This window comes from Elgaria multicarinata, chromosome 9, assembly GCF_023053635.1.
Source record: "Elgaria multicarinata webbii isolate HBS135686 ecotype San Diego chromosome 9, rElgMul1.1.pri, whole genome shotgun sequence".
In the NCBI taxonomy this organism is placed as follows: domain Eukaryota; kingdom Metazoa; phylum Chordata; class Lepidosauria; order Squamata; family Anguidae; genus Elgaria; species Elgaria multicarinata.
In genome coordinates, this window is record NC_086179.1 from 68,367,516 (window position 1) to 68,394,638 (window position 27,123).

Below are 27,123 nucleotides of genomic sequence, written 5' to 3' on the forward strand. Positions count from 1 at the left end.
ATATGCAGTGATCCAAAGAAGCACATGCAAAGTACTTTCGCCTGAATGAGCTGGAAGGATAGATGGTCAATTTTCCTTCCAGTGTGCTGCTCAAAACCATCAGTGGACATTTTGTAGGGTGCAGTTGGCTGCACTGCAGAAGGGGAGAGCTGAAAATTCCCCATGCACCCCGGCCCTTTGGCTCTATTAACATGATGGAATAACCCCATCCTAAGTTAAAAACAGATGGCTGCATTATTCACCCAGTATCACCCAACTGCAGTTGTTCTTGGAGCATCAGCTATATATTCAAGTAGTTAACTACTCAAAGTGTGAGACTTGCTTCTCCCTTGAAAGAGAGAGATCCACAAGCCCCATGGGAGAGTACAGCTTCAAATACTTAAGTACTCTTCAAATACTTAAAAGGTTGTCACACAGAGGAGGGCCAGGATCTCTTCTCGATCCTCCCAGAGTGCAGGACACGGAATAACGGGCTCAAGTTAAAGGAAGCCAGATTCCGGCTGGACATCAGGAAAAACTTCCTAACTGTTAGAGCAGTGCGACGGTGGAATCAGTTACCTAGGGAGGTTGTGGGCTCTCCCACACTAGAGGCATTCAAGAGGCAGCTGGACAACCATCTGTCAGGGATGCTTTAGGGTGGATTCCTGCATTGAGCAGGGGGTTGGACTCGATGGCCTTGTAGGCCCCTTCCAACTCTGCTATTCTATAATTCTATGATGCGATCTCCCTAAGCTTGTCTTGAGTATGCCAGGAATCAACTCATAAAACTCAAGGCAGGACTGAATCCCATCTGAATCCCTAGAGACCCACTGAGACCCACTAAAGGGAATCATAGGAAGACTTGATAGGAAGAAAGCCATTTACATGTTCAAATAAAGAAAACCATGACAAAATATAAGACAGTAGTGGTTTTATTGCCTGCCACATTACACCCGACTTTCCCCCTTTCCTAATCAATTTCAGTGGGAGCTGGAATAATTTTTAAGTCATGAAAATACAAATCCCGTCTTGTCGAAGGGCACTGTTGTCCCAAGGACACATCCCATGAGGCAGGGGTGTTGAACCTCTTTCAACTGGAAGGGCAAATTCCATTTTGGAGAAGTTCCAAAACCTCCCAGTGACGGGTGGGGCTGAAGGCTGGGGACAAAACACCAAGAAATACCAGCATAGGTTATGTTCAAGCTCATACTGCCAGTATCTAAGCCTTAGGAGATGCCGTTCAACCTTTGAGAATTGGGGAAATCTGCACAAAAGCAAGGAAACAACCAAACAGTTGGTAGTCCAGGGAAAATGGGTGGGGCACTTTAAGGAATCCTGGGTGCTGAATCTGGCCCCTGAGCCTGAGGTTCTGCACCCCTGCCATAAGGGCCGCTTCCTCATCAAATCTTGCTGACACTGATGTGGACTGCACCAATGTAAAAAAGCTTCAGTGGACTGTGCCCTAGAGGTGGATTCTTATGAGCCAGGACCATGTGATAGCCACCTGAAAATCTATAGTCTCCAACCCCACACACCATCCTCCACCCTTAATTTCCAAGCAGCAACTAACGAGTGTCAAACATGGCTTCTTGACCACTTGGCCAATGTCTACAGGTGTTCACCTCCCCAGGTAGATACACATGTCATGCAGTAAGCTTTTAATTGGCTATCCCAGGACATCCAATCATTGGAATTAACTGCTACAGCATGTGGAACAAGAATGTTGCTGGGAGAGAGGAGAGATTCAATAGTACATATAAAATACAGTAAAATGCACTTTTCACAATTCAATAAATATATTTTAATCTTTTTGCTCTGTGGCAACTTAAGCCACCCAATATTATAAATGAAAATTAGAAGCAAATTATGTTATGTTTTATTTCTTTGCAAACTGATAAGTTCTCTAACTGTTTGAAAAAGAGCAGCTAATTAATATCCTGTAGTTACATAATCATAGGCCCAGCGCAAACAGAAACACTCCAATTAGTTTGAATCCAATATTAGTCCTAACTAGGCTAAATCTACACTACTCCTTTCTAACAGTATTGAAGTGCACTGATAACTGTTGGGGCACATTCCATATACCATTTTCATAGTGTTATTTCCTGCTGTTTATTCCACGTTATCCAAAACACTACCACAAATATTGTGTGTCTGACGAGGAATAAATATGGAAGAAAGATATAGCGTTACTATGATGGGATTGTAAAGATTTGACTCAAGGTGTAGATCTGGTCCTAAAATAGACCCAATGAAATGAATGGGACTTAAGTTATTTATTTATTTATTTATTTATTTATTACATTTTTATACCGCCCAATAGCTGAAGCTCTCTGGGCGGTTCACAATCCAATGTCCCCTTCCACCTTCCTTCCCCTCCTGTGCCCCACATGTCTGGCTTGCGAGGAGATTTCTTGGTTTGTTAAATCACAATTTCCTGTTATGCCCAAAGTGATTTAAGGACTGCTTACAATCTTGGTTTGAAAACTGAGTTGCGGTTTGCAATCCTGATTTGTGGGCAGCATTTAAATCACAATTCTCATTTTGGACATTATGGGGAAGACATAATTTAACAAACCAGGAAGTCTTCTCTTAAGCCAGGCACATTAGAGGAGAGGAGGAGGAAGCCCTGGAACAGTTGCTTGTTCCCACTCCAACCAACAAACCACGGTTTATTGGACTGGGCACATTATAGCTTGAGCTGGGCCACCAAGCTGAAAGGGAGTGAAAGATGTTTAGGTCAAGTGTTGGCCACCAGGAACCCAGCAGCCTTCCTCACAGGACATACTTCCAGTTGAAAGTATGCCCCATGCAGGGAGAAGGTGATCCACAGAATGCTTCCTACAGAACAAACAGTTTAATCAAGCAAAGGAGCCAGGTCATGTACTACAGGAAGAAAACCAAAAAGCTAAGAATGAATTCCAGCCAGAGCTAAACAATGTCAATGCGACAGTTAACTCTGACTACAGCATTCTCAACATTTATTCCTGAAAAGTGAGCAAGGCAAGTGAAAGTGGGTTAAAATATAAGTTCCAAATAATCCCATTTGGAAAGAATGTAGAATTTCTCTTCTATAAATCCAGTTCCAAAAAACACACACCACTTAATTTCCCCCTTCCCACCCAAAAAGTGGATATTTCAGGTATAGGGAAGTATCCAATGGGGCGCTTATGCCCCCCAACGATTCTCTTCCATCACACCAACTGGAAAATGGAGATTTGGCACTTCTGAGACGAACCAACACGAGCAGAAATTCTTGTTTCTGGAAGGAGGCAGGTTGGCCAGGCTCCCATAAGGGAGCTCTACTGACCTGCCTCCTTTAGAAACAAGTGTTTCCATTTGTTTTGGGGCTAGGAAGTGCTAGATCTCCCTTGCATAAGCTTGTGCAACAGAATTGGTGGGGCCACTGCTTCTGGAAGGGAGTCAGCAAGGCAGAAAGGCATCGTCAGGGGTGTAAATGTCCCACTGGATTCTGCCCATAATAACTATACTCATTATTAGTATTTAAAATTTCTCTTTAGTCCACATAATTTAATTTGAAAATTAAAAAGTAATTTAAAAACAATAGACGTTTCAGGTATTTTCTTAAGAACAGCTAAGTGCTGCTAAAAAAAAAGAAAAAAAATCATCCTCTTTTTACAAACATTAAAGTTTTCAAAACCAAACTTTCATATGGATTTCAATTCAATTATACATACACACACTTTACTATTTACAAACGTATCTTTGATCTTTTAGAGGCAATTTCCACAATGACTCAGTAGGAAGCAAACATTGTCCCCACTGCCTCAAATCAGCAATTCGCTTGCCTATGGGCTAACAACAACATTCCACTCATCTCCTCCATGTTGCAATGCACTGACATGGAAGAACAGATTCTGCAGGGGTGGATTTGCACAGGTAAACTAAAACACACGTGGATTCCACTGAATTGCACATCAATTGAGCCATGACAACAGTGAATATTATTATTATTTTCACATGTGACACTAACGTCCTGATCAGGGGCTCATGTGTGTTCTTTCTAAATCCTGAGAATGCCGTGCTTTTGGACTAATTAATTTGAAAATTAAACATTTTTTTCTAAAACTTCAGAAGCATTTTTTTTTAAAAAAAAGGACTGACTTTAAAGTTTTCGCAGCTGCAATTAACCACTGTAGAAGAAGCACAGCAGCTTGCAACACATCCAGCTGCTGTGGCTTGCCAACTACCAGTTAATTCAATTACATTATCCAAATTACTTCAATTACATATCAATGAGAAATACTGGCTAACTGTGGCCCTTGAGGGAGGCTTTCTGTGTTGAAGTTGCCTATCCTCAGTCTATCAGACTTGTTATAAAGTCAAAAGTTCAGATAGAACCAGAGCCCAGAAGTCATACCTTGAATGTTTTTGTCAAATGCTTATTTTCAAAGGTTATAAGGACTGTCCTGCCACAATCAGCACTCTACATAATGTATAGAACCTCATGAACAGTGAAGAGCTAATTTGCTCTCAGCATTTTTGTTAGTATTCAAAATTCATTAGAATCTTAGAACTGAAAAAGTTTTAAGGAAGAAAACGGCCAGAACCCAGATTCTCGTTCCTTCCTTAAGAGCATCTTTGCTCAGGATCCATTTTCATTTCTCATATACAGCTGAATTCGAGTGGTGCACTCAGAACCTTGAAAGACTGCCGTGTTCCAATGTACAATTGTCAGAATGGCACATCGTCCTACAGTTCCTCCATTTCAAAGTGTGTGTTGAAGCTGTTTGCCATGGGCGTGTGCTCGAAGATCCTTGTCAAGCTGGGTTTGAGCAGCTCCACCGAGTGGCAGGACAGGTGCTGCGTAGCGTCGCTCTTCAAGGACAGCATCTGATCTGTGCCCGGATCCCGTCGGTCATAATACAAGGCCCATAGCAAAGTTATTGTGAGGATCATCGCCAGAATCTGGGTGACCCCAATGGAGATCCCAAGAAATCGAAGCACCTGTAGTTGTTTTGTTCCTCTAAGGAAAGTGTACATCTTTTTGCCACAACCCTGGGGACCAAGAGAGAGATGAAAAAGGTCAACCCTCATTGAAAATGAACAGGGCCGTATCCAGCCTGGGCCCAGTAAGAGACTCTGGCATCCTGGGGCAGTGCTCTTGCTCTCCCACTCCAACATGACCTCCAAGCTCCAACATGACCTCTTAGATCATTCACAGTGGTGCAATGACCAGCACAGAGTCCCAGCCAGTCAGCCTTCCTGCCGGGCTGCAAGCTCTACTTCCCACTGGGATGATGCACTGCTATTGGCCCTCAACATCTTGCTTTCTGTACCTCCATGGAAGTGTGGGCGACCTTGATCCTTCCATTGCAGTCCATCGAGCGGTTCCCCCCTTGTTTTAACCCCCCAGCCTGGGGATAGAGGTGGGATTTCATGAAATAAATGAGTGGGGGGGAGAAGGTTTAATCCCCCTCCTGAAGTGCTGGGAACCCAGTCTGAATCAGGACCACATGCACTTTCAAAGAGGTAAAGGAAACTACCACACATGGCTCTACTATGCAATGCTAAATGGAACATTTAGTTTGGCAGTTTTGAAGGGTCCCATCCTTAAAGGCGGCCTAGACATAATTTAAATAAAGAAATTTCCAGTTGCCTAGTCATAAAACAGCTTTTTCTTTTAACTTAAGGCTTTTTCCTGCTTTCCTATGAGCCCTTTTTATATTACCAAATATTATGTTCAACTGAAGTCAATAAAAAGCCAAGATGTGTTGACCAGCCAGCTCTCTGGAGAGTTTGAAAAGTGTGCCAAAGCACCAAAAACCAATACAGAGTTTTAAAGAACTCCCAAAATGATTAGGACAGCTTGCTCTTTCTTCTTCGTTTTAACATAAAAGCCCACGGAATTGGGTAAGAAAGCTGCAAATCTCTAGTGGTGGACATTCAAAAGGTGATATCCTCCACATTCTTCCGAGGAGTCCTTGGGTTGTATCCAATGTTAAGCTATCTTAAGCCCCATTAATTTCAATGGGTCTGCTCTAAGTAAGATGAACATTGAATACAAGACCTTGGAGGCAAGTGAGAATAGAACTATTTGTTGCATCTCCTATCATTATTAGTGTTGTGCCGAATCCCCCTATTTTCGGGAATTTCTTCTCTCCCTGTGAAAGAGGCATTGGGTTTTTTCTGCCTCTTTTGTGGGTGGGGGAGTGGAATTCAGAGAATTTCCTCCTTGGAGAGGGGGACAGCGTTTGCTGAGGGATCTTATTTCTTTATTTCTTTATTTAACAGTAATTGCAGGAGCCTAGCAGTTCTTTCCGAATGCCTATTGGAGATCATGTGACCTCACCTTCTCCAATAGGCATTCAGGAAGAAATCCTGGGCTCCTGTCAGTGCCAGAAGAGGGTTTTTTTTTTGGGGGGGGGGGAAGAAAGAAAACCCCACAACAACTTCCTACACTTAAAAAGGTATATGCAAACCCCGTCCCCCTCCACAAGGAGAAAATTCTCTGAAATTCTCACCTCTCCCAGCCTCTTTCGCCAGAGTGTTCAGTCCCCCCATATGTATGTATGTATGTATATCAAAAATGGAATTTTTGTAAACCGCCCAGAGAGCTTCGGCTATTTGGCAGTATAAAAATGCAATAAATAAATAATCAAAATTTTCAGCTCAGCACTAACAGTATTCACAAATAGCTGTGACATTAAATAGTTCCTACTCAATCCACACAAAATATTTCAGTTCTCCAGATGAAAGAATCAAGAGAAAAAGAAAACTACAATGTTTTTAATTTATTGCAGGTGCTCTGACAACTTTTATAGCTTGCATTGTTATCGAAATACAAAGCTGGAGTGTAAAAAAACCTTTGTAACACTCCAGCTTTGCATTTTGGTAAGAATGCAATGGTACACAAATTTGTGCAGGAAGGCTGGTTAGAACAGCAGGCTTTTCAGCTTAATGCCCCATCCAGCAATTTGCTGCCGGCTAAGGGGATGCAAAAACACATGTGCGCACACTATTTCTGCCCTTGGTGGGCAGGCTATTTAATTCAGTAGGGAAGTCAGCTCTGTCCATGAACGAATGGGGCAGTTGCCGCATGTAGGAACCCTTGAATTTTCACACTCAGAAAGGGTATGACTATCAGTGGCTGGCAGATAGCTATATGCTATCTCCAGGTCCGTAGGGCAATACACCTCTGAATAGCAGTTGCTGGGGAAGAACAGTGGGGTAGCCCTCATGTCTAGAAGCAGGATGCTGTGAGCCAGGTGGGCCTTTGCTGTGATCCAGCAGGGCTTTTCTGAGCGGGGCACTGCAACACAGTTGGTGACTGGTGAGGAAGGGGGCCATTTTCCAATAAGAAAGAAGAAGTCTAGGAAGTCCACAAACACCCTGCCACCTCTTTTCTCGCCCATTATTATGCACCGGAAGAGATCGGCGGGAAGCTATTGTCACAATCATAGCAAGCTTCTCCAAATCTTAGAAGTGACTTGTCGATGAATTGCTTACCTCCTGGTAAAGGTCGCTCAGATCCTCGTGGTGTGCCTGCTTGGAGCATCCCGGGAATTCTCTTACACAACAGGAATCAGGAGGCCAATCCATTTCGGTCATTTCCAGCCAGTCGGTGAAGTACACCACTCCGCAGCATTTAAACTGCAAAACAGTGAGTGCCCGTGTGAAGCTCAGTGGGCATGAAACACTAAGAACAAATCCAAGTTCCTTTTCATCCTGCACTCGCCTGGAGGCCAGTATTCTTTTGAATACTGATACTACTGAATGCACACGGCTTCTCCCTATGCTGGAGATTACGTCTGGCATGCTCTCCGGGCCGAAAACGAGCCAATCCTTCTGCCTGTCGTTCTTCCGTCTCGGCTAAAATGCATAAATCACTTATTTTGGCAGTGCAGCAGTTCCCATAAATTTCAGGAAAGCCCAAGTGAGATGCATCCCAGAGTTTTGTGATTTGCAGTCATTAACACCATCCTCTTCAGTTCAGCCCCATGGCTTTTCCCCATGACTCATCTTTTTAACAACTGGAGTTGATATTAGGAAATCAGAGATCTCTGCGTCAGAGCACTGCTAAGGAAGGATCCCAGTAATTTAAAACGAAATCCTTTCCAAACAAAAATTATGTGCTTTCAGAGAAATAAAAGGAAAGGTGGCATGGAATGAGGATGGTTCTGGATTCATTCAAGAGCTGAGCCCACAAGCGGTCAAAATTAGTTAGCAGAACGTTCAAAATGGGAAACACACCAAATTAGTTATCGGCCTACAATAGTAAGACAGCTTTTCTCATTAAGCCTCCTAAAATGTTGCTTCTGGCCAGGGATACATTTCACAAGTCTCCCTAAGTCAAAAGTCTGAATTTGCATACTTGGCACAGTTCAGTTTAGCTACGGTTTTGGCTTATTTTAAACAAAAGCTTACAGCAGGAAATGTCTATCAATAAGCAGTCACTTCTGGGGCGTTATAATCAAGCCAAGGTTATTTTGCATCTTGAGAATCTCAGCTTTGCTTTCTTATTTAAAAAACAATAGCAACCGGCTCACAAGGAGGCAGAGCAGGCACATTTTGAATTGCAGGGATGTTGACCTCATCTGCCACCACCTTCAGAATTCCCAATTCTTTCTTACAATATATTGAAATGTAAAATATTATGGGGTGGCTTGGTAATGAATGGGCAATTAAGACTCCTTTGCTTTACAAAAAACCCTGCTCCTGAGGAGATGAAAATTCCTAGAACTGGAACTGGATATGGAGCAACTCAGCTGCCTGGAATTTTGAACACTCCTTGTGGGCACAGTTATGGGGACTGTCAGGATGAGCACCTGCATACCATTGAATATATAGTGACAAATTCCTGAAGTGCAGAAATATTATTCTACTGAAGCAACAATGACTAAGGCTGGGGTCACCTCAAAGACTAACAGTAGGCGTAAGCTCTTACGGGCAAGAGCGGTTGCTGTCTGGCAGAGTTTGCAGATTTATACATATCACACACACATTTCTCAGTATTTTAACACCTAATTTAACTTAAATTTAAACTTTGCTGTTTTAATCTCACATTTTAACCTATTTTAATTTTTGCTGTGTGGTTTTATTCTGGTTGTGCTTTTTATATTGTAATTTGTATGTGTGTTTTAAATTTGTTGGTTGTTCTTATGCTCTTCGTGGTTTTAATTTTTGTGAACCGCCCAGAGAGCTTCGGCTATTGGGCGGTTTAAAAATGTAATAAATAAATAAATGAACAATCAAAAGGGCTTGGGAATGTGAAAGTGAGGTATGTCCCATTACTATGCCAAGTCAAATCACAAACAGGGTAAAAAAAAAAAATCCAAACAGAGTGAGTGTGACCCATTCCTAATCGATAATAAACTGCAATGAAAAATAAATAGTAAGAACATAAGAGGAGCCCTGCTAGATCAGACCAAGGGTCCATCTAGTCCAGCACTCTGTTGACACTGTGGCCAACCGCCTGTTGACCAGGAACCCAGAAGCAGGACAAGGTGGAGCAGGACCCTCCCACCCATGTTCCATGTAGATCAATACCTAAAGAGGGGCAATTATTTTCTGCAGTGAGTTCCTATGGAGCCCAAGTCTGATAAATTTAGATACATCAGTTCCAACTAAACAGCTTCACTCTGGAATCACCCTCTGAATCCTTTTTTTTTCTTTTGTTGAAATGTGACAACTTTCAAGTCTATATAGAATATTCAGGGAAAGTTAAATTTCTCCTCCTCACCCCCATCCCGAGTCTTACCATCTTTAATGTCTGAATTGTGTCTTATTTATTTTCTATGTAGAGGCCATGAGGTTTAGCCTATGTCTCTGTGAAAGACTTATGAGTGACTTCTAAAACGTATCAATTATATTGACTTGATCTCATTTACATTTGTGCTTCTAAAAAATCAGTGGATGAAGGGATCTGTTTCAAACCTGGCATGCCTAAAGCCCTACTTAAAAGCTATCATGTTGCCAAGTTTCATCTCATTATCTTTAAAACTGACCGTGGTGTTTTAAAAAATTAATTTTAAAACTTCAAACTTTTAAAAAATCCTAAAAATCAAGGGATGGACCAATCTGCTTCAGTCTTGGCATGGCTAAAGCCCTATGCAGGGCCTCTCATTGTGCCAAGTTTCATCTCTTTATCTTTAAAAATGAGGGAACTGTAAGCATTTTGGTTAATTCCTATAGGCTATAACAAAGCATTTACCCAAAACCAGAATGGTTCTCCGATCGGTAATCCAACAGTGTGTAGAGACAGAGCCAATCCGAAAATCGGTGTGGAGAAGCACCTCATTGGAGCTTTGCTCTGAATTTTGGGGTGGAGAAAACCCACTCTCCATACCCCTAAGGGCTTCACATTGTTTTTTTCTGCAACGAAAGCAGAAAACCTAAGGATGGAGCCTCAATTACTGCTGAATGACATTGGCTTCCTACAAGCACACACACACACACATAGCTATTTCAGAATTTGGGCTTTCTGGATTCAGGTGTTAGTGACTCCATCTTTATATCAACACACCAGAGTGCATGGTAATAAGGGACATTGTACTTTTTTCAGGCTAAGCATCCTGGAGTCCTTTCAGGTCTGTCTTCATAAAAAGCTACTGTGTTCCTTCTAGCATTTGAGTGACTTTAGAGGAACATAACTTGAAACTTGTTAATTTTATATTCTTACTAGGTTGCTCTTTCTCAAACAAATACAGAGTTATCAAATGTAGGCAGGAAACATTTAAATAAACAGGAAATCTGTGCAACTGTGATAGATTTCAGTTTTCAACCAGGGCAAGAGAATGATGGGCATTTAAAGTGTTCTTTTCCTGCCCATGAACATGTATCTAGACTTAATGGCTTTTCCCTTGTGCACTTCCCTACATTTGCTATATAATATCCATACATTTGCTATATAATAGTTATTATTATTATTATTATTATTATTATTATTATTATTATTATTATTATTATTATTATTATTTAAAAAACCAGCTCCCTCAGCTAGGGACCAGTGCTGTTCTCACCATCAGTTGCATACAAAAAATAAAAACTGGCCACTGTACAGGACAGCAATCGATGGAACATTACTTGCAATTATCTGGAAATATTATTTCAGGCTCTTTCCAACTCTTCTGACATTATGCCTTCCTGAACTTTCTACTCAGACCCCAATTTCTGACATTTAAGCTTACGCAATTTTGAATTCAAAATTCCTCCAGTACGTATAAGAAATTCCCACTATGTGCAAATTCAATTCATGTTTTTCTTGCTTATGGAGAAAAGCTTATGTGTTTTACTTATGAACATTAAACTGCCTCCTTGAATCAGTCCCCAGGTCCATCTAATCCAGTTCTCTATTTCTGATGGTGGCCATCCAGATGACTCAGCAAATCCCATAATCAGGGCATGATGCTTGCCCCCTCACTTGTTGTTTGTCCTCAGTTTAACTTAACCAAAATCTAATATGACTGTTTATAATAATAATAATAATAATAATAATAATAATAATAATAATAAATTTATTTCTTACCCGCCTCTCCATTCTGATCGAGGCGGGGGGAAACAATAAACGATAAAATACCTAAAACTTAATTAAAACATAATATACATTGTTAAAAATATCCTAAAAACATCCTAAAAACATTCTAAAAACATCTTTAAAATTCCACTGCCTTTGGAGTTTTTGGAGATTATGAGTGGACAGTGGGGAGAGGGAGAGAGAGAGATATGTATCACTTCTATATATTGTTTCATTTGAATTGGTCACAAATTATAAGTCTTTGCCTATCATGCTTACAACTTCAGGAGGATGTTGCTTTTTAAATGAGACATTTATATATCCAGATGTAGGTAGAAAAATACTGAATACTGTTTATTTCATAGTGCTATTTATTCACTTACCTCTCGCTGAAAAAAGTTCCAAGCATGAGTAAGCCACTGATACCTAGGTAAACCATAATTGGTCATTCTGGCTTTTAAAGTAACCATATCTGACCACTGTACAGGGACCTAAGGAAAAAGACAAAAATGTTGGAACACATACAGAAAACAACTGGAAGGCATTCATAGAAGAATTACTAAAAAATAAATAGAAACCTACCAAAACTGCTAGTAAATACACTGTCCTGTAGTTGATGGCCAATTCAGGGGAGCATTTTTGAGGTGGAATAGTTGCCATTAGGGAGAATTTCCCACTTCCCATTCATGCAGTATGGAAGGCTTTATGTGATAAGACTGTAACCTTGCTGTCTGTTTTTTTATATATACAGTGATTTTAATTCCCTTTTCATTGCTACTTCCTTATTTTATTTTATTTTATTACATACAACCCAATAGCCAAAGCTGTGCAGAAAATTCCCAAAGCTCTCTGGACTGTCTTACGAATGCTGAGGAAAAAGAGTTTCTACATGATCACCCGTCCAGTTCACAAATAGTTGTGCAATAAGGACCATTGGATGTTTTATCGCGGGGGTGGGCGGGGGGACCCACATTCCTCCTCTAATCATATTTACAATTTTGCCATTAAAACACAGAACAATTAGTAGTTTTATTTATTTTTCTTGCAAACAAAGCATACATTTGAATAAATGAAATCCCCACAAAAAGTTCAATCATAATTATTATTGGCTGTTATTCAACAAAAGAACACCCAGTCTCAAAATGCGAAGTGCATCAATAATTGCTATTTATTGATAAAAGAGACAATACCTTTTTTTGCACCAGCAATACTTGCAACAGCCTATTGTTTGTGTGCTTGCAATGTACGTTCGGTGGGTGCTGAGAAAGTATTTCCTTTCCAATGTCATTTCCCCCCCAAAAAAGACTATTTTTAGATATATACGGCTTGCTTTCTCACGGCAGAGAGCATGACCCCAATCAGGGTATGTTAAGCACAATTTTGCTTCCTTCGACAGAACAGTCCTCTGAGTTAAGGACTGATTCCGTTCCAGCTTTATTGTGCACCAAACTAACTATCAAACCCGTCCATATCATCTGTAATGTACAATTCTGTATTGCTGCATTCTCATTAATAGTAATACAATTCTTGCATCTTTTGGCTTTTTCTTATTTGGCTGGGTACCCTTGGGTGAAATGGGGGAAGAAGAAGAGATACTGATGCAATTATTTAAGTAATTTCCCTCCTAGTTCTCTGTGTGATAAACTGCTGGTATCTTCAGGTTGTTATGATGAAGCCATTATAACAAGTTTATCATCCTTCATCCTTGCCCTCCTTATTAGGTAGTGAGCTAACAGGAAAAACATTCTGCAATAGCTGACTGGTGATAATAGCTTCTCATAAAACAAGTAACTATGGCATAGCAGCAGTTTATCATGTAAAACAGGCTGAACTCTATTGTGAAAAGAGATGGTGTAACTGAAGACATCACCTTAATCCAACCCATAAGAATAGCCGTACTGGATCAGATCAAAGGCCTATCTAACCTAGCCCTCTTAAAGCTGGCCTAAAAGGAATTTTAAATAAATACTGTATATAGAACAGTCTGTTCTGGAGTGGTCTACTAGATGCCTCAGGGTGTCTCAGGTTATACTGATTCTTACGATTAACTGAAATAATTGACTTAACTTGGTTCTTCTCTTGACTTCTGGTGGCCTAGGATAGACTTGGCTCCTTTAACGTTATGTCCACATGGCAGGTTATGTTAGCTGTTGGTGTGGGGATGTAAATGTGTATACATTAGGCTTACATATAGCTTGTATTTCATTATTGCCTTCTTCAATGAGACATGGATTTTGCATTAACTGAATTGGTGTTCTCATAAGTATTCAATTGGAAGTGCATTTATAGGTTTATTGTAAAACTCTTGTGGTTGGATGATGTTTCACATTGTTTGTCATTTGAAATTATTGTACTGTGTTTGTATCATGTTGTTAGCGGCTTTAAGAAAAGAGGGGTGCAAATAAATGGAATGAGTTAATGAATGGCATATGTGCAATAGTACTCTCACAGTCATGTTCCCCAGCATACTGCCTCTAATATTGAGGAAATATGTTCTCATCCTGACTGGTAGCCATCGATAGCCTTACCCTGTCGGAATTTCTCTAATCTACTTTTAAAGCTATCCAAGTTGGCACCATTGCTACGTTGTGTGGTAGCAAATTCCACAATGTAACTGTGCACTCTATAAGAAGAACATCCCAATAATTTTCAAATAAACAACAGTACTATGGGATCCACTGCAAATTAATTGAAACCATCTTCACACAATCTTGGATTCTTTGTTAAGGTTTAATCAACCCTCAGATTCATGGTAATAGCAATTACTTCTCTTTCTTGCAGTGCCATTGAGTTCAGTATTTAGTTAAGAGGAGATCACCACTGCCTTACTCAAGGAGAGAAATCTGTGTGTTTCCCAAAGTTCACAGCAATGGTTTATTGCAAAATTTATTGATCGTTAACTTAGAACTTGTTTGGATGTAATGTTTTGTGATGTCTCTTAAGCGATTCCCACAGGTGCATGTATTTAAAACGTATCATTGAAAAGGGTAGGAAGTATCCAAGATTCCACGCTCAGGATAATCTATCAAGGAATTGATCAGGGCATTGCATACCCACCAAAACATTCCCAGAACCATCCTGGAATACTTACTTCAAAACTGACCCTTACAAAACAGTATATCTTCAGAAAGTACCAATGCTATGCAGTATTATAGAACAGAAGGGCTGCAGCTCAGTGACAGAGCACATGCAAAAGATCTCAGGTTCAAATCCCTACCTTTCTCCAGGGAGAGCTGAGAAAGACTCCTCTCTTAAACCCTGGAAAGACACTGCCCAGATTTCCAGATGCTCTTCCTGAACTCAGGTATTTTTAAGCTTTCAGTATCCTCTTCTCTAACTTACTACGTACAATTCCTATCAAACAGAGTCCTGGGTCTCTAACCGTAGGCCTCCTTCCTTTTCATTATAACTCACAGGACATCCAGCTCCACTAAGAAAGCATATTAGTTCTGGCTTCCAAGCTCTTAACCAAACATAGCTCATCAAGCTCCACCCTTTTTCTTCTAAATTAGGTGTGGAAAAATGCTTACATTTCAGAAGCCCTCCGTTCGCAAACAGTTCAGACCTCTGTTAAGAGTGATCTTGTCCCCACCATGGAAAGGGGTTGCAGAGTGAGAAACACGGGGGGGCACACATGCAAGCCTGCGCGCACACATACACACACACACGAAAGTGGGGGAGAGGGGACAACTTGACTATGGCCCCAGGTTTTCATCTCACTGACATATGGCCCCCAACAGATAAACCCAACTTTATCAACAGAAAAACGATATCCCACCCTTGGTGTAGACAATATGGAGCTAGGTGGACCAATGATTTGACTCAACAAAATGAAGCTTCCTATGTTCCTATGATAAAGTTGAGAAAGTATTGACATTCATCTAGACCACTTCCCCCTTCCAGAAGGGGGAAATCCATACCTAATAGTTTTATCTATTACTACATATTATCAAAATTATAATGCAACACAAACTGACAACAAAAGCAAGCAAATGGTGCAATGCCAGATGTACCTTTAGGACAAAGGACAGATTTAGCATCAAAGGAAAAAAGAGCAATTCAATGGTTCAAACAAGCATGTGAGTCATTATGTGGTTACGGAGAGTAAAACTCCTCTCCCAGATTTCTCCAGGTCTATAGCCAATTTGACTTGGCAGCAGGAAGGAAAGGGAGGGGAGAGGAGAATCCTTCCAGGACACAATCATAGCAGCCAATTATCAGTGTAATGTTTGGACTACTGTCTTTCTGATCATATTTGTTTATCTATGCTTTCATGTCATCTCTTTACTCCAAGGAACTGAGTACTGTTTTTAATTCACAACAAACATGTCAAGTAGATAGGCTGAACAGTGATGCATTCTCCAAGGGCACCTAATGAGCTTCATGGCCACAAATGAATTTGAACTCTAGATTTCCATGTGTATCCAAACCCTCCAGCCAAAAAGATTTTTGGTGCAACATGTGAACTTTTGATCCTGACTTTCAAAGAACACAAATGAAAGCAAAGGAGTGGACGGATGATAAAAATAACATTAACCAGGATGAGGTAACAAGGTGCTCAGGATTATGCAATTCCTAGTACTTAGCACACTTCTGGCATCAAATCAATATTAAATAATACCAATTGTTATATTAAGATTTTAAAAAAGTAACTTTAGACAGCAGAAATGCAAAAAGTGACTTGTTTCATATTCAAAAGATATTTATACCTATCCATAAACACCACTACCATCGTCATCATTGCCTCGTCACCTTTCAGCTTGCTGAGCATTTTCCCCTCAGGTTACTTAGTTTAATAATTCAGGGCTCACTTTTATGCATCAAAGATGGATCCAAAGAGGCTTACAGAAATGAAGTAAGAAATGAAGTACACAAACACAAACTGCAAGGTAACCCACCCCCACCAAAAAAGAAAGCAGTGTGGCACTGATATATATTAACAATCAGACAAAAGCGGGTTTTACTGAACTTTCAATCATTCCTGTTGACAACGGTAACTACAACTTTCACGCAAATATTATATTATGTGAAATTCGCCCAGTTTACGTTTTTCATACTTGCGGACAGAAATCTGTAAATGAGAGACAACTTTGGTCAGAAATGATGCATTGCGTGTGAGTGTGTTTGTAGAAAAAAACAATATGACCCCCCCTCATTTTTAGATATTTTGTAAGTCAGTCTTTTAATTTTGCACCACATGACAATTTCGCACATTAGGAAATGTGCCACGGTTGGTGGCTATACTAAACTGGTGAACTTGGGACATGGTCACACTTCTCGTTAATATTAATTGTGCCCTGAAAATGAAATATCACGCCGTGACATAGAGTCAAACGTTAAATGACAATTACGGAGGAAACTGGAAACTACCATTAAATGCAGGCAGAGCTGACTGCTGCGTCACCTGAGGATATTTGGCCACAGCTGCAGTTGGGAGTTAATTGACCAGCTCAGCTCCCTTGCTGGAATTCTTCCAGTCTTTGTAAAGATTAACATCTGCGAACCTGGAATAAGAGGTGCTTAAACTCACTTCCCCATCTAAGCAATGCAATTAAAATCTCAATCTTAAGTGTAAATTGAGATCTCAGTCAATGTCTGATCAGCTACAGAACTCTGAATGACTACTGTCTGGTGTCCTCAGGCAAAACCTCACAAACACAGTTATTTAATAAAAGAGAGATTTTCACATTTGTAGGTTGGCATTCTTGATTTCAGCTGTTACGCAAATTATTTAATGAGATCATGAATTCCCACATCTCCAGATGCACCTTTCAAAACCAAATAATTTCCCCACGTCTAGTCTAAAGATAAAGGTATGTGTCTTTTTATCACACTTTATAATATATCAAGGAAATGGTTTAATTCTGAGGGGTGCATTTGGAGGTCCATGAATGAAGATGTGGATGATTTCACTGTTTTCTAATCAACCACACTCTCAACAAGCTGTCTGGTTTTTAAAATTATGTTTATCATAATTTTTCTAATAACTTCCAAGCTAACTCTTTGCTTTGAGAAAGCTAAGAGCCAACTTGTGGTTTTGCAATCTTATGTATGGAAGACATTAAACACATAAGAAACACTTTTGATTGTGAGAAACAATTGTAAGTTAGAAATCAGACATTGGATACAAATGTTCTCACATCAGACATATGCCAAAGAGGGGACAAATTAGCCTCTCTCTCTCTCTCTTTTGGCAAGGATGCACAAACACCTGCACTAATGTAGCTTTGACACCACTTCAGGCATTCTCAGAACTTCATGCTAAGTTGAAGCCAAAATGGTACACTACACAGGTTGGTGTTTGCTATAGGTGTCAGAGAAATCCACAATGGATTGAAATCAGTTTGGATTTCTACAAATCTGACCTGTGGATTCAGCAGTGAACTGGCTTTTTCTGAATTGTGTGGATGTACAGAACAATGGTTGTTGTTGTACTTTGGGGGTGATTTATGCTAATGTGCATTAATGAAAGCACACACCTACACTAACATGCATTTGCAAACAAGAAAGAAATTCTCGTACATCCCTAAAAATTAAAAATCCAATCCCTTCAAACTGGGACGATGGAACGAAAGATGCCTGAGAATCTATGAAACACAGCTGGAATGGATTTAACAAAATCCATACATCCCTAGTCTTTGCCTTATTTGTGACTAATGTTCACTGTTTCAGGAGCCCTAGCTCCTGAAAGATGCTCCACATTGCATTGATAGTACTGGGAAGAAATTGTTTTTCATTGTAATGCCTTTAAAGATCTCCAATAAATAGCAACAAGTGTGAATGAAAGAACACATGTTCCTGGATTAGAAAATACCTCACTCCACCTCCTAATCCAAAGAGACTGTGCGGTTCAGATGAAATGGGAGCCCATGGTTTCCTGCCCTATAAATGAGCCCCAGCAAGAGAGTTCTGCACTCCCCTCTCTCTTTCATGTGCCAGGAGGAGGAGATCGAAAGCTTCTGCTTTCCATTTTAAACTAACCACTGTTCCCTGTGACATCTGAATTTAAGGAATGGTGGCTTGATTAAACTAGGGTCCAGGAATAAGCCAGGATGTGAAACCACAATTTGACCCTGGTTTGCTCTCACTAAGCAGTAGCTTAATTAGGGGAAGGAATGGGGAGGGGAGTGTGTGATCATTTATGATCTGAGAACACATGATAAAGGCACCTGGCTGAAAGGGTGGTCAGTGCCTGCAAGGGAGAACACTTGGGAACCCAAGGTATGCCGCCTTAAATTTGGTGATGGAAGAAAGTCAGGACAAAGGTGCACCAAATAAAAGAAATGAATAAACCAGGCATTAGTCTGTGACTTGTACAGTGAATACCTTGAGGAAGGCAGACAGCAGGGATCACAACCACTGGAACCAGTAGATCCAGTACCAATCTTCCCCAGTGTGATGCCTTCCAGATATTTTCGACTACAACTCCTATCCTTCCTGACCATTGACCATGCCGGCTGATGAGTATTGTAGGCCAAAACAGTTGTTGAGTACCATAGTCATGAAGACTCTGCAACACGAATGCAAGACTCTCCAAACAAACAAAAACAAAACAGGTGTCCCAACTACGTGGACAAGTTTGCACAGACAAATAGTTCATACAAATATACGATCTATTCCAAAGGTCCACTGAATGCCCATGGAGCAGGGCCAGCTGACATGATCCAGATTCTGCTGCTCTGCCCCTCCCCCCCAACATACACCAGCACTGAATGTGCTGTGTTCTGTAAACAGGGCTAGTAATGAAGGAAGGGAGACAATGTGCAATTGAAATGTGAAGCCACCAGACATTAATGATAGTCCAAAGCAGGAGTGTGGGGGGAAATGAAATCTGAAGGAAAATAAAGAAGAAATATGTTTCTACAACAACCATGCAGCAGCACACAATCACATGCATGCTTCCTACGAAGTACGTCGCACAGCATTCAAGTCAGTCCCAGGTAAGGGTGCAAATTTGACAAAGAGAAACATGGAAGCTTAGCTTTGTACATCAGGCAGAGATAATTGGGACAGGTAAGCTACACACAGCACAACTATTAAAAGGACCAGAAAAGGCCTACAGCAAAGAAGAAAACTGGTCCAAAGCATCTATATGTACACATATTAACAGAAAGAACAGAGCAGGGTAAGAATGGTAACGAAATTACACACCCATGCTGAACAGATGTGTGTACATCAAGCAGAAATAAGAAAGAAAAATGCTGGAAACTGCAGCGTGACAGAGTTTATGGAGATAAATATCACAAGGTATTACCACAAACTTAAATTGTCTTTGCTTGAAATCCTAAGATGGAAAACCGCAACCACTGAAAGAATTGAACGTTGCCTTCAAAACTATGATTGATGTTTTAATAGAAGGAAACAAAATAAGTATGTGTGAATTATGTGTAACACACATCTGCCACTTTCATGGTTAAATTGAAAAGCTTCATTTTTAAATAAATACATATATAAAGAGTAACTGAAGTTTATAGTAAAAGTTTTCAAAAACGTAAAAACGAACAAGCCCCAACAACTTAGGTAAAAGCTACACTGGAAATTCTTTTGTTTGTGAGGCACCAAAACAGAATTGCTGCTGTGAAGGTATACATTACTAGAGGGGTGCAGAACCTCAGCCCTGGGGATGAAATCTGGCCTCTTTTGGTCCCACTTAGGCCCTTTGGGGTTCCCCAAATGGCTATGTCCACTCCCCCTGGCTTCACCCTCTTCCCCAACTGCAAAGCACTAGACAGTTTACTAGATTTTGTGCAGTCCATCCCCGCTCCCATCATTTTAAAAGGTTGAATTGACTCTCCTAAGGCCGGGACTAGCAGTAAGAGCTTTAGACTAATATATGCTGATATTTTTGGCCTCACACACCATTGGAATGTGGCCTCTGAAAGCTATCTTACAGCTATCCCCTCTTCTGGTTCTTCCCCCAACTGGATGGTTCCTGGAGGCCTTTCCCTCGGGTTTGGTGGTGTTTCTGCTGAATGCCAGGTTGGTCCAAAATAAAATCTCCCTCCTCCATGATCTGATTGTGGATGAGGGGGCTGACCTCGTATGTATCACTGAGACCTGGGTGGCTGAAATGGGAGGGGTTACTCTCACCCAGCTTTGCCCTCTCAGGTCCTCGGTGCAGCACCAGCCCCAACCTGAGGGCAGGGGAGGAAGGATTGCTGTGGTCTATAGAAATACGATATCCCTCTCTAGGCTTCCTGTTCATTTGAGTGTTGGTCTTGAGTGTCTCAAATTTGTCTTGGGTACTCGAGACAGATTAGAGATTCTGCTGGTGTACTGCCCAACAGTCTCCCTGCCTGAGCTGATGGTTGTCTCGGATCTGGTGTTGAGGACCCCCAGGATGATGGTTCTGGGGATTTCAACTTCCATGCTGAGGCTCCTGCATCCGGGGTGGCTCAGGACTTCATGGCAGCCATGACAACCATGGGGCTGTCTCAATATGTCATCGGCCCAATGCATGCAAAGGGACATACACCTGATTTGGTTTTCTCAACTGGGCAGGAGGATGGTGATCTGAAAGTGAGGGAATTAACTTCTACTCCCTTGTCATGGTCAGATCACTTTCTATTGAGGTTTAGACTTCTCGGCAGCCAAGAGTGGGGGGCCTATTAAAATGGTCCAGCCGCAGAGGCTAATTGACTCCAATGGATTCCAGAGGGCTCTGGGGGATTTTTCTGCTGGTATGGCTGGTGCTCCTGTGGAATGCAGAGATGACTTGGGTGGTTGACATGATCACGCCCAAGCGCAGAGCCCGGGCGTGAGCAGAGCCCGGCTAGCTCCTTGGTATACACCTGAGCTGAGGGCAATGAAGAAAGAGGGGAGACAGGTGGAACGCAGGTGAAGGAAAACTCATGCTGAGTCTGATAGAACACAGGTTAGAGCTCACTATCGAGCCTACTCTGTGGCGGTGAGGGTGGCAAAGAGACAGTTCTTTTCCACCAGCGTTGCATCTTCTCAGTCTTGTCCAGCGGAGCTTTTCCAGGTGGTTCATGGCCTGTTACACTCTGGGCCAGTACAAGAGATGGTGGAACCCTCGGTAGCATGCTGCAACAAGTTTGCATGACACTTTGAAGATAAAGTTGCTCAGATTCGTCATGAATTGGACACATGTAACACCCATTCTAGCCTTGCACTGGCTGGCTGTACACTTCTGAGCCAAATAGAAAGTGGTTTTGACTTATAAAGCCTTATCCGGCTTGGGACCACAATACCTGATGGAGTGCCTCTCCCAGTATGAACCTGAACATATCCTACGATCTTCATCTGAGGTGCTCATTCAAGTGACTCCTCCAAGACAGAAGTTCAGAGGACAGCAGTAAGAAGGAGGGCTTTCTTAGTGGTAGCCCCCTCATTATGGAATGCTGCCTCCAGTGGGATCCGCTTCATGCCAACATTGTCATCTTTCTGGTGCCAGGTTAAGACTTTCCCCTACTCCCAGGCACGTTACAGCATATGATGTGATTTTTAATGGGACCTCAGATATTTTACTATTGATTGAGTAAAACTGTTTCATATTTTTGTATGCAAATGGTTTTATAATGTATTTTTAGGGTTTGATCTTTGTAAACCACCCAGAGAGCGTTGGCTATTGCACAGTATAAAAATGTAATAAATGAATGAATTGGTGGCCTTGAGCAAGTCATTATTTCTCTGCCAAACCTTCCTCGCTGGATTGTTGAGAGTATAAAATGGATTACCCTTGCTCTTTGGAGGGAGTGGGGAATATACAGGTGAGGACAAAAAATAATAATACCAAGTCCTTTGTAATTCTTATAGAGCAGAATTATCCACACAAACATTTTATATTGTCCCATTTTAAAATATATTGATTCCAAACACTCACAACAGTGTACTCACATTCTAGACACTGGGCCAGTTCACACGATTGCAGTGTTGGTTGCATGCTGGTCCAGTTTTTCTAATTACCTTGGCTGGCATGGCTTGCTGTGTTGTCCGAACCCGGGCAGCATGGCTTGTTTGAGAGGACAGCAACTCTCAAATCACCCAACAATAGCCCATGGGTTATTTAAGGTTTGCTGCCCCCTAAAACAAGCCATGCTATCTGGGTTGGGATGACATGGCAAGACACGCCAGTGAGGGTAATTAGGAAAATCCAGGCGGCATGTGTGGCGGGGTTAATAAGCTACCATGGCGTGTTCAGTGCTGTAATTGTGCAAACTGGGTTACTGTTAACTGCTGATAGTTCATCAGAAGAGTGTGGATGCCAGAAAAAAGAAGACAGGAATATTGATTCTGCTGATCGCTGCCCCTGCCACGCCCACTCACACACATGAAAGAGGAACAATGTGACTTATGCACAGGGCCAGCCTCATCATGCATCTGCTCCTGTTGCTCTTCTTCTTGCTGTCTCTGCCCGTTCACCTGCACTCTCCAAACATGCAAGCAGTGACCAAAGTGAGTCAACACAGGAGCACCGTCCTCCATTTGCCTTGCAGTCTCCATCTGCCTGTTTGTGTTGAGGGAAGCAAGTGAGGAGGGCCCAGTCAGGGAGGGGAGCCCGTGGGGAAAAGCTTTCCCCAACAGACCCCCAAAACCTAAAGCCGGCACTGCCTATTCACTGTGAACACTTCCCTTGTGAGTCCATCCCTCATGCACCTGCCACTGAGGAGGGTTATTACTGAGCTCTGAAAAACTTCTCCTCACGAAACTCCCGGAAGAGGGCAGCTGTACTTATGGGGTGAACGAAGCACATCCAGTTACACTTCCATTTTTATTCTGACATTTCAACAATGTAATATTTTTAACTGCAGTTATATTTGGAATAGTAGCCTTTCAGCGGAATCTGTACAGCAAGGGAATGAATTCTGATGAAAACTGTTAGCGTGCAATTTGAGACTGAAATTCTGCCAAAAATTCCTTGGGTCCCAGTGCTGTACAAATACCAAATGAATTCTCTTTCAAATAAAGAGGGGGGGGAGAGAAAACAGCAACAACACAGCAACATACTTTCTAATACACTTGCTGCTGTTGAAAGGCCACTGCCTTGGGTATATCTTGGCAGCTCTGTGGAAAACTCTTGTCACTCTCTTCATAAATATGTACGAAATGGAAAATAAGATGGGAGAATTTAACAGCTCGTGGAATAACATGCCAGCTTGTTTTCTCCTCAGTGATTAAACTATTTTCCTATGCAAGAATTATACCTCTGGCTTGAAAAGGAAAGGACAGTGATGCCACCTGAAAGCAGAAACTCAGAACACAGAAAACAAGCATTTAAGATGCAGCTTCAAGGCTTTCCAGCACATAGTACTTAACTGCTGGAATAGGTTTATGACCAAATCCAGCTGTGACTAAAAATACATTTGGGAGTGAGCGCCACAGGATGCAGTGAGACCTACCTTGGAGTAAGCATGCACAGGATTGCTCTGCACAGCTGCCGTTCTATGCACACTTACTTGGGAGTAAGCTCCACTGAACACAATGGGAGTTACTTCTGAGGAAACTTATACAGGAAACTTATATGCATCGCATCCCATTTTTGAAAGCAAGAGAACTTTGGTCAGTCATGGCTACCTTGTTTCATTAGCTCCAATGAAACTCAAGCACAGCTAAACTTACCTGGAGCTGGGCTAGTACCTGGTCATATCATGGAGAAGAGAACCTCCCCGCAGAGGAAATGAAGTATCAAGATGGAGAGAAACACTGCAATAAATGCAGTTTACACACACAGGGTTGTATCCAATATCAGCCCTACTTAGAACAGACCCACTGAAATAAATGATATTTACATTTGACTAACTTTGGATACAACCCATTATAACGTTTTTAAGGGGGTTTTGTGTGTGGAAAATATAGTAGGAACAATACAAGTCAGAACAATTTGAAGATGACATTAAAACTTTGAACACGTTTCTAATTCTCCTGATCCTAAATAGTACAAATCCGATTGAATCAGGAGGATATTAAAAATCCTATTGATTTTCATAGGACTTGCTTCCATGTTGAAGATAGCAACACAAATGTCACGGAAGGGCTTAAAGTCAGAATTAGATATTTAAATAGAACCTTTAAATATATATTTAAAGATCTGAACAAGGCACTTTTCCCCAGGTCCACACTCACCGTGATTTCCTGCTCATAGGTCCAAACGCCACAGGCCAGCTCAATGCAGAATATCACAAGCAAACTTCCAAAATACTGTAAAACACAAAAGAGTCTTTTTATCATTTTAAACTGAAATAAGTCTTGCAAGGGACCAGGGGGAACCATAAAATCGAAAAATTCAAAGCAACGAGTAGCTTGGAAATTAAGTCCCCCCTCATCTTTTTAACAGTATTGGAATAATTAACTATTGTGCAGTGTTTTAGGCCAAACTAGACAGGGTGTTTCTGGATGCAATTAATGCTCTTTTTTGGTATGTAAATAGAAGCCAGGAGGGTGGAAGAGTTTAACCCTTTCTCCACTGCTGTGGACCAAGCAACAATCTGCCCTCCTGAGGCAAAAAATACCTATGGGAGGGCTGTTTTCTTTGGTATCACAGCAGCTCCTGCAGCCTTGATGCTGTTAGACCCTCTACCCTCAGTTGCTATTACTTCTTTTCTACAACAACATGGTGCTTGTGGCCAAATAAATGTGTTTAGCATAAGGGCAGCAGAAGCAAAGTCCATTTTATTCCTGAAGTCAAGATTTGAGTGTAAAATGTTCAGAGTACTATTATTATTTTTGTCAAGGTTGGCAGTTCCTTGTTTGTTTGCTCTAACGTATCCGTAATGTAGAAGTAGTTGTACAGCATGGAATGGTGGGATGTAGAGAAGAAAACTGTTAGTTGTGTGCTTCACAACAGAAATGATACACACAACCATTTAAAGTACGCTCCCCTCTCCTTAAGACCATTAAGCTCAGGGTCTAAAATTACCTAGCTACACCACTGAGAATACTTCCACATTAATTGCATTCACACAATTAATGCCATGTTTAGTTTGGCCCTCACATTGAGACAATAAAATATATTTTAATAAAAGCTGCTTCAAGGATGTAAATTAATTGTTAACAAAAACATAACCGAATACTAGAATGCTGTGAAGAACAAATGATCCCAAAGACACCAATTATTCATTTCTAAAATGTAAGAAAATAGCAATCTTAACAAGGGGTTTGATCCAAAGGTGTGCTTCCACGTGCACCTTCCACTCACAGAAAGGCCGTTTTACAATTTGCACTACAGTATTGAGTAAGAAAAGTGAAAATAAATCCAAATTTATTTATTTATTTATTTCATTTCTATACCGCCCAATAGCCGGAGCTTTCTGGGCGGTTCACAAAAATTAAAAACATTCAAAGTATAAAACAGTATAAAACCATAGTATAAAATACAATATAAAAGCTCAACCAGATAAAAACAGCAGCAATGCAAAATTACAAATTTAAAACACCAAGTTAAAATGTATTTATTACACTCTTCTGCTTGTATAAGAGCTTGCAGAAGCACGAGAACCATGCTTGAAGAAGGAAAAGAAGTGCTATGAAAAATCTACATATTACTGCACTGTATGCATTCTTAAGCAAGGGTTTATGGAACAGGGTGAACAGTTATTATTTTCCTTCCTCTCCTGGTTTCCCAGACCCAGCCTGATGTTTGCAAACAGGTAAATATGGTTAATCCAAAGTTTGGGACACTGCCTACATTGGACTGGATAATTGTGTACCAATGGGGCTATTGATCCACTCTGTAGTTTAACTGCAGCTCAATCCTATGCTGAGTTAGGCGCAAGCAAATAAAAATTGAAATTGATGGGCTTAAACGCACCCAACAATGCGTAGGATCAGCTGTTATGATAAGTTGATCAAGCCCTGATAAAAGCTGCTTACAGAATTGCAACAAGCAACAACACTTACTGCCAAGAAAGCAGTTTTCATGAATAAGGATGAAAGAGGAACTTGGAATGGGCAGCTGGTGCTATCAATTCCATATATTATATAGCATGTTGCATAACCAGGGTTGTTCACTTCCAAGTAATACTTTTAGGATCAAGTTGCAAGGCAATTATTTACTATACAGCAAATCAGAGTAGGGTCGCTGTACTAGGGTTTCGCAAAAGTATTTTAATACTATAGCCACTACTCTGCAAATTGCATCGATAGGACAAACCATACACTAAGAAAATAATAATAATAATAATAACCACCACCACCGAGAATTTCTACAGTACATCTGAGAATTCAAAGAGCTTCACATGCATTATTTCTGCAGTCTTAAAAAAAAGTCCGTAAAGTGGTCAGTATTATCCGTATAACAGGCGGTGGAGCTTAGACAGTGGCTTATTTAAGCCTATCCAGTGAGTTAATAGTTAAGGTGAGATTTGAACTAGAAGTGTTTAGCGTATAGCTCCCATTCATAGCCACTATGCTACACCAGCTATTAAAAGCATGAGCGTATAAGTGCAGGGGGTGTGTGTGTGTGTGGAGAGAGAGAGCGAGAGAGAGAGAGAGAGAGATGTATTGATTTCTTTCTTTTTGGTCACTGTCATTCATATGCATTCAAATTAATTGAGATGGGAGCTACCAGAATGTCAGGGACCACATTCCTGTATGAACTACCTAACCCACATTTAAGGTTGCAATTCTTTGCATACACAGTCAGCCTAGCACTTATTTCTAAGTAGACATACATAGCATCGGCCTGCACCAGTGGCATAGGCCATCCACAC

General features: G+C 41.1%; 1 protein-coding gene across 2 annotated transcripts in view; it reads right to left on the bottom strand.

Moving 5' to 3' along the window:
* Positions 1–3,803: 3,803 nt before the first annotated feature.
* Positions 3,804–27,123, bottom strand: part of TSPAN12 (tetraspanin 12) — a 75,551-nt gene continuing 52,231 nt past the window's right edge. For both annotated transcript variants that reach the window (XM_063134058.1, XM_063134057.1), the window contains exons 5-8: positions 24,539–24,613; positions 11,839–11,946; positions 7,450–7,593; positions 3,804–4,998 (exon numbers count right to left, since the gene is read on the bottom strand). In XM_063134058.1, coding sequence (XP_062990128.1) covers positions 4,693–4,998; positions 7,450–7,593; positions 11,839–11,946; positions 24,539–24,613 — 633 coding nt within the window. In that variant the 3' untranslated portion in view covers positions 3,804–4,692. The remainder of the gene's footprint in view (positions 4,999–7,449; positions 7,594–11,838; positions 11,947–24,538; positions 24,614–27,123) is intronic.